The 11,034-nt window shown below is 36.8% G+C and overlaps 1 protein-coding gene across 9 annotated transcripts in view; it reads left to right on the plus strand.

Annotated features, from left to right (window-relative positions):
- The window catches only part of CASK (calcium/calmodulin-dependent serine protein kinase (MAGUK family)), a 396,153-nt gene continuing 385,119 nt past the window's right edge, over window positions 1–11,034 (plus strand). For 4 of the 9 annotated variants that reach the window (XM_008585061.1, XM_008585079.1, XM_008585084.1 and 1 more), the window contains exon 1: window positions 153–211. In XM_008585061.1, the coding sequence (XP_008583283.1) occupies window positions 153–211 (59 nt within the window). Of the gene's footprint in view, window positions 212–11,034 lie in introns of all 9 variants that reach the window. The other 5 variants (XM_008585074.1, XM_008585111.1, XM_008585099.1 and 2 more) reach the window with 3 other exon arrangements.

An 11,034-nucleotide genomic window follows, 5' to 3' on the forward strand; every position in this document is an offset into this window, starting at 1 on the left:
GGCCTCGCGGCCCCACTCGAGCGTCCTCAGCACCGAGGGCTCGCGGGTCTTGAGGGGAGGAGGCGAACCCGGGGCCGGGCACTGAGCTCTTGGGCGCCCCCACCCCGGTTTTCGGAGCCCTCCACGCTGCGGCCGCTGTCCCCCTCCGGACCATGGCCGACGACGACGTGCTGTTCGAGGATGTGTACGAGCTGTGCGAGGTGATCGGCAAGTGAGTCTCCACGCGAGGGAGCGGGAGTGTGGAAAAATGCATTTCAGTGATGCCCGGGTCCTCCCGCACCCGCTCCGGGCCTGCCCCCTGCCCTCCCTTCCTCCCTCCCCTCTGCCTCCCTCGTCCTCCTCACCCGGGAGTATTTATAGACGTGTATCTAGATCTCCTGCCAGACAGGGGTCTGGGGGGGTTCTAGGCGATCCGTTGAGGCCAACGAGCCGAGGTCGGCCACCCCATAAAGCGTGGGGCCGGCTGCCTGCATTTATCTGACAGTTGCACAGGGACGTGGCAGAACCGATTTTATAGTTGCTTCCTGGGAACAGTTGGGGTTATTGTTACCTAGCGTGTGCGATAGACCATTTACGAAAAGAGCAGCTTGCATTTCCTTTGCTTGCGTGGAGAGAGAGAAAGAGCGTCCAGGGTTTTTAATTGTGGGGTGTGTGTCTATTGTGCAGGATATTAGACAGATGCCTTTGTGTTCACCCCATGCCCGGATTGGAGGGGGTCATTTAAGACCGGGTGCGTTCAGCTTCAGCAAATTCTTCACCTGGTGTAGACAAACGTGGAAAGAGTTAGGGGCATCCGAATTTTTAATGCTTCGTTATGCAATGACTGTTCAATCAGTGCTCGAGGCTCCCTTCGACTGTTGTTGGGATGGTGGTTAGCGTGATAGAGCCGTCTGCTTTGAGTCACCGGGCTGGACTAGGATATAGAACTGACAGTCCAAATGCTCATCCTTTCATCTGTGTTGTATAATTACGCTAGGGAAAAGCAGGGAATCAGATTAATCACAGTGCTGATTGAGAATTAAATCTGCAGTTCCTCATCTAATTGTCCATTCCTTAAATCTGTTTTGAATAGTTTCCTTTTCATTCTTGTCAAACAGTATTCCAAGTGCACAATCCTGCTAATTTGCCTGTGAGGGAAATGCTGGCAATCTGAAGTTGATTTCCTACCTCAGCGTGTATTCTGTGGCTTTAGAAGTTGAGGAGATAAGATTTAAGAGCAGTTTTTGTGATTTAATAAGGATTGCTACATAGCTACCATTGAAATATTTTACCTCTTTTTTCGGAAGTGTGCTTTATTGTCTATTTTAAGGTCCGCAGTTGGGAAATGAAACCAAGACCTTAGAGAAGTTGGTTCTATCTCTTTTAAGTTCTCTGCAATACTCAATTTCAATTTGTTGGAGCGCTGATAACTCATTTTTTCCCTTCTATATTGGGGTAGTACAGTGTTGCCTCACATGGCGAAATTGTGGATAGTGCTTGCTGCACACTTTACTCAGACTCGATTGATACGAGGACATGTTACTCCTTGCCCCCATTGTTACAAGACCAGCCCGTGTGTTAGGAGGATATCCAAATGTGTCCTGGTAAAGTGGTTGTGGAAGTGCTCTAGAGCTGCCTTGTCCAAAAGATACATAATGCGAGCTACATATATAATTTAAATGTTACTAATAGCCACATTAGAAAGATTAAGAACAAATTGGTGCAATTAATTTAAATAAAATATTTTATTTAACCCAGTAGATCCAAACTGTTATTTCAGCATGTAATCAATATAACAATTAATGAGATATTTTGCATCCTTTCTTTCATATGAAACCTTTGAAATCTAATGTGTATTTTACACTAACAGCACATCTAAATTCTGATGCTATGCTAAATTTTCATCAGAAATACTTGATCTGTATTTAGGTTTTCTAAATTCGCATTTGCAAAACTAGATTCACATACTCAGTTGTTCCAAACATACATAAAAGTTTTCCAATAATTGAATTGAGTATCTTTCTAAATATAAATTGAAGTTAATTACAGTTAAATAAAATTCAAAATTCATTTCCTCAGTTGGACTAGCCACATTTAAAGTGTTCAATAGCCACATGTGAATAGCACAATTCTAGAGAGAAAAATATATCAAAAATCTCCATGGTTTCTTCATTCTTAGGAGCACCCAGTGAAGGTAAATTAGGTGTTTCCCAAAAGCCTCTTAATAACTGTATGTGTGGGTGAATGATGTTTGTTGCGTCTTAGTTATAGCTGATGTAAATGAGCCCTCAAAGTCATAATTGGAAAATGTGAGATTAAAATGTTAATTATATTGTGGTGATGGAAAATAGCCGTCATTGAATCAATTTTGGTGACTAGTTCTGATTCCTTAAGATATGGAAGGGCGATGATGTGATCTCTTTGGATATTGAAAAGAAATGATCAGCATCACATTAACACAGTTGGTATTCTGCTTATAATTGATTAAATATTTTCAGGAAACTCCCTTGAATTAAATTCATCACTTCTGTTTCAGAGCTGCATAAGGAGGGAGAGCAAGCTACTTTTAAGATGATAGGTTCTCTATGGCTACCTTAACTACTGTAAACTGTGAAATCTCATTCATATCCCACAAAATTCAACTTGGTCAGTGCCATTTATAAAATGCCATTCCACGAAATAATGAATCCAAGGTAGCCTTAGTGTTAAAGAATGTAATGATAGTACTCCTCACCCTTTGTAAAGGTTGAAGGTTTCTCCGGTATATTGTCTCAGTTTGTATTGATCTGGAAATTGAAATTCACTTGAGATTTTCTTGCAGTGACCTAGACAGCATACATTTTAACTTAGAATTTGTTCAACTCTGGATTTAAACAAAAAGGCCTCGAAGATGTTCACTGGTACCGAAAACCTTTTTGTTGATTTCTATACAAATTCTATGGAATTTTGATTTTCTTTTATACCAAATTAGTATCACAAGTTGTTTTTCACCACTAGGACTTAATAAGTTTACATTTTTACTAAGGTACTTTAAAATAGATTACACTTTTCAAAACTAATTGACTACCCACTTACTCTACCTACCATCCACCTACTCACTCATCCACTCATCCACTCTGTACTAAGCCTTACTTAGTGGTATAAATGCAAGTTCTAGTTTAATTTAGACCCTTTAGTGTGTTTTTTCCCTTGGTTGAGAAGGACAACTTATAGAGTTAAGGAGCTTTTAAAGTATAAGATTATTATTTGGAATATGTTTTCTTCCCAGTGGCTGCAGCCTTTATCCTTGTTAAAGCTACCTTTGAGGGAATCATGTACCTGCTTCTTTATGAATATTGGGAGAGTGCCATTTCTTTCTTAAAAAAATTAAAACTCTTTTCCTCTGTGTTTCTTATTTTTCAAAGTCTTACAAAAACTCCTTTGAATGCCTGTTGTTTCCATAACATTTTCTATGTAACGTCTTTCAAGTGGCTGAAACATTAATCTCCAATAGTGGGACTTTTTCATAGTCCCAAAACTTCTTGTCTTAGCAAATATAGCAATTACTGGAAAGGAAAGGTATTATGCAAATGTAGATTAATGACTTTTATGTCATGATCATTTACTGTATTTTCTGCAAACTTACAGTTTTATAGTTTAGTGTACAATCAATAATGTTACATGAAAAATTTTAAGACCATTCATCCAAATTAAAACATGGAAAAATGCCTACTTTCTTGGTATAGCAGTTTCTCTGAAAGAGAATAGCAAAATGCACACTGTTTTCACTTTGTGTAGGCTGAATATTTGTCCTGGTGTTTAGTAACCTGTAACTTCTGACTTTCCTGCTCTGGTAGCACATATACTAAAATTGGAATGATGCAGCATGACCCCTGCTCAAGGATGACATGCAAGTTTGTGACGCGTGCTGTATTTGCTTACACCTCAAGAGCACTTATATTTAATTACAGTTACTTATTTATAGATCTCTCTACCTAACTAATAGGGAGCTTCTTGAGGGCAGGGAATGTTATACATCTCTCTCCATTACATAATACAGTTCCTGCAGTGTAACAGTTGCTTATTAGCTGTGGAATGAATTGAATGGTTTTAGTAAAATCTCATTAAAAGGCAAAAAAGCATGTTTATCAACCTCAGAGTAATTATTGTCCCAAAAGGCTGCATTAGTTTAAAGTAGCTGTTCTCCACCTGGCTGTATATTAGAATCACCAGGAGAGCTTTAAAAAAAGATCGATGCCAGACCCCTGTGTCAGAGCAATGAAATCAGAATCTCTGGGAGTGGGTTCTGGTCACTGGTATTTTTTTTTTTAAAGCACTCCAAGTGATTCTAATGTGCAGCAATGATTGAGACTCATTGGTTTACAACTTAGGTTATGTATTTAATATTCGGGGACTGGCTTCTCAGGGGCTTACAGTTTTTACAAAGTAGAATAAATGTTTTTGGAAGGTCTTGAAGCTAAAGGACCAAAACGTGGATTATATCTTCTATGCACTTAATGTTTCTGAGCCTTGTTGTGTAAGAATTTAGTTTCAGCCTGTGTTTGGCTTTGATTTCTTGGGCCTTTTAAGATTCACATTGATTTTTTATGACACTCATCTAATGCTAACATGGTGATTGTCTGATGTTTGGAACAACACAGAACAAAGATTGCTTCAATAACAGTTGATGGCTTTCTGCTATAATGGCTTAATTTAATATTAAGAAATTTATCAGTTTAGTATGGATTGTGTGTGCACATACACTCTATTAAAAGAGTATGGCTAAGTTGCTTATATACTTTAATTTCCATACTTGTGATTCCAATAATGCTATTTGCCAGTGAATTGGGTTAAATGCAGCTTTTATGTAAATACTGGGTTAATAATAGGTAAAGTATATAAGTCAGCACAGAAAAAAATTCAGCTTTACTAATTTGTACTAATTACTGTGGCTTTCACATGTATTGACTGACTCAAGTGATTTGGGTTTCTAGTACCACAGGGAAAATGTTACATCCTGTTGAAAAATCTTTCCAGGAAATTTTAACTAGACATTATAGGTAAAGTAGTTTTTAATGTTAAGGAAAGGTCAAGTGTGAGCCTGAAGGAACTGAGAATTTTCCAGAAATGAGTAGCTGTTCCATGAAAGAAGCGTGTGATCACAGTGACAGCCATGTAACAAGGTAAGAGAAACACAATCACCAGCTGAATTGCTGGTAGCCCAGAAAGAATCCAAGCCATGGGGGTTAAGCTGGACTTCCACAGAGGAAAAACCTGTTAAACACAGGATGTGGATTCCTACAGATGGCAGTCCTTATTGGGAGTAGGGAAGCAATGTTGATTGCTGATGGTGGAGTTTGATTCTGGGACCATTTTGGGGGTAACGAGCTAGCCAGTTGCTTTTCTACGTGTGTACAACCGTCTCCGCTTTTTATAGATTGCTTTAGGACATGTCATTTGCAAGTTGTATTTGTAAATACTTCCTACGGGCTTCCTCCATGACTGTGACATGCTTATCTGTACTTGTCATATGCAGTTCACACTTCCCACCCTCCATTATTTCCTTGTATCTGCAACAATTTCACCTAATGAACTATATCTCTAATGTCCCTTAAATTGTGTTCTTGGATATTTCCTTTAAATTGAAAATTCTTCCATCTACGGTTGTAGCTCTACTCAGTAAATTAAAGAAGCAGGTATACCTGGTTTTTTGAGATCGTTCTGGAATTATTGCATTTTTATAAATGTTTTCACATTTTAAATGTGGTAGGAGCACTGTGTTTAAAGGAACTTTGACATAAGTTTGTTTAAAAATAAAAAAAAATTCTTTTATAACTTAATGCTTACTTTGTAAAGGAAATTGACATTTGTCCTTCTAATGTTAGGCATTTTGCATGTATTATCTCATTTAATTGTACCCATTTTACTGAGAACAGTGAGATTCAGAGAGCATGTTGAATAATTTGCCCAAGATCACACAGATTCCAACTGGTTTTAAAGTCTGTTCATTTCATGCTGCATTCTGCTGCTGATTCAAACTGTGATAGTACTGCATTAGGTTTCCTTAAAGTAAGACACATCTTCATTTTCAGAGTTTGTTTACTGCAAATTTTAATCGTTCCACTTTCTAGTTAAATTTCTTACCTCCTCAGTAGAGGTTCCATATGCTATTCATTCTTTCATCTATTTCTTTTTGTCTTTTTCTTTAATGAAATATCAGTGTTTGTCACCAAATTAGCTGATAAATCTGTATTTTTAGCAATGGAAATATATGATCTTGGCTATCTATCCAAAATATAATTTGTTTTGGAACTTTCTCTACCTGTTTCACTCTCCAAGTTTTTCCTGCCAGTTCCCCTGCCCCAACAGACAGAATAGTTGATTATTACTCCTAACTTGCCAAACTAGAAGTAATGAGGCTTTCAGAGATAGGTATTTGTTGGGGATGTGGTGGAATGGTTTCCACAGTTTAGTTATTCCTATATCCTGTGATAAAAATAATGAAATTGTTCTCTCTGACTCTAAAAACCATATACTGAACTGCAGCTGTTGAGTCTGTGAGCATTTCAGCTGTCCACCAGTATTGCACACCTAAATAATCAAGAGACTTGTTATTGTGGCAGAGCGGGTACCTAACCCCAGCCAACAAGCCAATGGGATGTGCTGCTCTCACATTTTTGGTTTTATTTTTTAGTTAAAACTGACAGCGCAGATCCCAGAACCACCAAATATGGCTCTGGGTTTATGCTACAGGGTTCAAGCTGCTATAGGACCTGTTTTCCTTTCTTTCTATCCTACGGCCACTATGATATTATTGGTTGTAGAGCCCAAGTCAGTATAAGGAGAGTCTCTAATGTAAGGAGAGTCTCTTTTTGACTTTCTATGTTGGGAAGATTTCATTTCTGAAGTTAGTTTGACATTAAATTAATGTGTATTTCCAACTTTGAGATTTAATGATTTTCTATTACTTTCTCTTTATTAACTAATTAGTTTCCATAAAGTAAATTATAAAAGCAATGACGTACATAGTAAATTTTAAAATATAGATGGTGCAAAGTCTCTGTCCACTCTCCCACCATTCATATCCTCATTCTCCTGTGGTAACCATTGTTCACTTTCTTGTACATCTTTCTGGAAGTTTTTTGTTTAAAAAACAAAATAGGAACATATTTGTGCACTATACTGAAATATTAATTTTTTATTAAAAGTAGTATATATTATGATCTTTCCATATCCATCAATGCATCTGTCTGTATCTCCTCTTTAACTGCTGCCCAGTATCCCATGACATGGGTTGGCACTTTGGCTTTGGATTGAGTGCAAGCCATTTCTAATTGGACATTGCTGGAAATGCTGGACTGTAATTTGAGTGAGAGGTATGGAATAACATTGAAGATTTGGGAGTCATCAGTGTAGAAGTGAAACTATGAGTGAATGAGTTCTTGGAGGTTGACTGAGCTGGGGGATTGTGGTTTGGAGTATAACTCATAGAGTTAGAAGGATCAGGAGAGCTGAACAGCATAGGAAGTTTGTAAGTGGGTAAGATCAATAATGTAAAATGCCAATAAACTCTGACTGAGGACCAAGAAAAGGCGTGGCTATAACAGAGAGGCAATATAAAGCACCTACCAAGATGAATATAATATTTAATATTCAGTTCATGGTATGTCTGTAAAGCTAGGTTCTGGCTTCTCTTTTTGCAGATGTTGGTAAGTTTATACTATCTCTCTGTAAATCTATCTCAAAACCAACATATTTGGGGTAAAAAAAAAAGTAGCTTTCTTTTTCACTGTAATTGTGTTTTGCAGATTCTGATGGCTGGTTTGTAGGTAAAATCATTTGATTTTCTTAAGATTAGGTCCTTTTCATTCCTGAACTTGTGCGTGACTCAATTAAATGGAAGCCTTTCATGAAGTGACAAAGTAAATTTTAGATTTTTCAATTTACTTTAAGTTTTTGGTATTTGTCAAACCATTGTTATTTCCTTAAATCCTTTCACTATAGGGAACTAATTCTTTCTTGCCTCAAGGTTTTTGTCCAAGGTGGATGAGTGTAGTACTCTCCTCCCTTTTCCCATCCCTTTTCCCCCTGCCCCCAACTAAATTTTTTATTGGCTTTTTTTTTTAGTTGTCCACATCCATTCACAATAAGAAATGGCCACTTTATTGCACTTAAGCCATTTTTTCCCTAAGTGCATGTTCTTTCACGTCAGCTTCTTGTGTTCTATTACTGGACTTTTTTTCCCCAATCTTTTTTATTTCTTTTTATCCATTTTTTTTTTTTTTACTTTGTCACCATTGTTTTGAATATTTGAATCATTTACAGGTAGGAATAATGATTGTTCTTTCTCTCTTTTTGGTGTAGTTTAATAATATCCAGAATATATAAGGGTACTTCAACAAGTTCATGGAAAAATGAAATTAAAGATAATTTGAATCTTTTCATCAGCTTTTTGAAGACCCCTCGTATTATGTTGAGACTGTATTTCAGGCTTTTAACCCTAAGTTTAGAGTATTTTGGTATATTTAAATCTAGGATGGAAGTATTACCATTTATCCATATGCAGATTTTAATGTTTTATTAAATGATGATGATGTTATTAATTCAGTTACAGAGGTCTCTAACCTTGCTGTGATGTAGAGATTATCATTATATTACTGCTACTTTATAGACTCTAATTTGTGTTTTTAAGAAACATCATAGATTTTTGGCCTTTCTGCTTATCCTTGGTATGTAATTTCCCTTAAATATATGGATCACTATTGCTTTGTGGCTTGTAAGGCAACCCCCTAATATCTGATCTGGTAACATTTGGGAACATTGTGGCTATTTTCTCCTTATTTATAGAAGGAATGATAGCTGCTTCACAAGCCATGTGCATGGATTAATGATTATAAAGTGCAGCATAAGTATTTTTTATTTCTAGAATGTCTCTGAGATACTCAAATTTCTTTTGGCAGTTATGTACATAAGTTTCAACAATTTCCAAATGTGCACTTTCTCAGTGCTAAACACTGGCTCTATTACATAAATAATATGGTGAAATGAATATCCTTTTCTACCATAAAATTGTTAGTGGTGCTAACCTTTATTTGTTTGTTCATTTATTCATCCGTTTCTAGCTATGTGGCCCTGGACAATATAGTTAACCTCTCTGAGCCTCAGTGTTTTTATCTGTAAAATGAGGGAGATAGTATATAACTTGCAGGGTTGTTGTGAGGATTGAATAACATGATCTATGTAAAATGTCTAAAGGCTGTTATTACTATTTTAATTTCCATTATCATTATTCACCAAACATTTGAGTTCTCTGGCCTCAAGATCTTTGTCAATGGGAGATGATGACAGATAGTTAAACCTAGACCTAATCTAACTAGACTTTAAGTCCTGATAAGTCCAGGGTCACAATTGCCTGTTCATACATGTATCCTCTGCATAACTTGGTAACCGACACATAGTAAGTACTCGGTCAGTAGTGGTTGAATGAGTGTGTTAAGTGAGAAATCCAGAGACTGTGTGACCACCCAGTAGGAGGAGGAAGTTGGGGAAATCTTCACAGAGGAGGTGAAGCTTGAATAATTTGTCAGTCTTCTCCTAGGGTAATGCATTTAATCTTTTTATGCCCATTTCCTCATTTATAAAAAGGAGTAGAGGAATACAGGTAGGGAAAATTAAAGAAATCTTAAGAAAGTTTAAAAAATATATTTGAGTGCTTTGTGTCTTTCAAAAACCTGTCATTGCCTCTTACATACATAGGAAAGATAGTATTCTTTGAGCTTGTAGATTTTCATAATTTGCAAGTCTGTTCTAGATTATAATTTTGTAGTGTTGTGAAAAGCTCTAACGATTATGTTAAAAGGGGGAATTTTTTAACCATACCTTTCACCTTTGCATTTGGACATTTGACAGATTAACTAATGAATAATGTTAATTAATTAATTATTCACATAATGTTCATTATATGAATTTCTTTTTTTTTTCCTTTTTTTTGTCTTTTTTCATGACCGGCAACGGAATCGCAACCCTCGGGCCGGCCCTCATTATGTGAATTTCAAGACTGAAAAGAAAATCAGAAAAGGAAAATCCCAGAATATGTATTTAAGAAACAGCCATGTACAGGATTTATGAATATTATAGTGTTCTTTTATGTAACTTCCCGAGATTTTATTATGACAGCAATTTCCACATGTTAACAGTGAGCAAGATGGGGTAGAAAGATCCTAAAGTTGTAGTCTCTGATATGATTGGGCACTGAATCTAAATTATCTGAATCGACAGAAGAGCATTTCATCTACTAGGTTATATTACATTGTCAGATATAAGAATGATCATGTTGGAATTGAGTGGTCTATTTAGACCACTTAACTTCTATGGAAATACGTCTTAGGTTGGCTTCAGAGGACAGTAAAAGGCTTTTTCCTATGATAATCCTTGGACAGTATTATTTATATTACATTATTTAGGTTAGAAATTTTTGCTGACTTCCATCTGAGCCATTAGTTCAAAAGCAGAATCGTCAGCCTTTATTTATATAGAATCTCTACAGGTCCTCTTCTTAGGAATAGCTTAACTGGGTTTTTGTCCCAGTGGTATAGTGTGGCATTGAATTTGAGATTATCTTTTTAATAAATAATTTTTTCTTTAATTTAGTCACTCGTAAAATGATTAGATACTTGTAAAACAAACAAGAAGCTGTGTTCACTGTGGACTTTCTTTAATTATATTTCATATAAATTTTTAAAAAATTGTTCCTGGAATATTGAGATCACAGGTTAGAGTGAGAATGTAATTATCTCACATTATAATCAATGTATATAATATTTTTAAAAGCATGCTTAATAAGAATAGAAAGAACCTTTTTTTTTTTTTTTCCTTTTTTTTGTCTTTTTTTGTGACCGGCAACGGATCGCAACCCTCAGTGTCGTGCCCGTACCGGACCGGGACCGGCCACGGGATCGCAACCCTCGGTGTTGCTCCCGCCCCTCGCTCAGCCAGTGAGCGGCCGGTCCGCATGCGGGATCCGAACCCTCGGTGGGAGCGCCACCGCGCTTCGTATAACTTCGTATAATGTATGCT

The sequence above is a fragment of the Galeopterus variegatus genome, unplaced genomic scaffold (assembly GCF_000696425.1).
Source record: "Galeopterus variegatus unplaced genomic scaffold, G_variegatus-3.0.2 Scaffold105, whole genome shotgun sequence".
Lineage (NCBI taxonomy): Eukaryota > Metazoa > Chordata > Mammalia > Dermoptera > Cynocephalidae > Galeopterus > Galeopterus variegatus.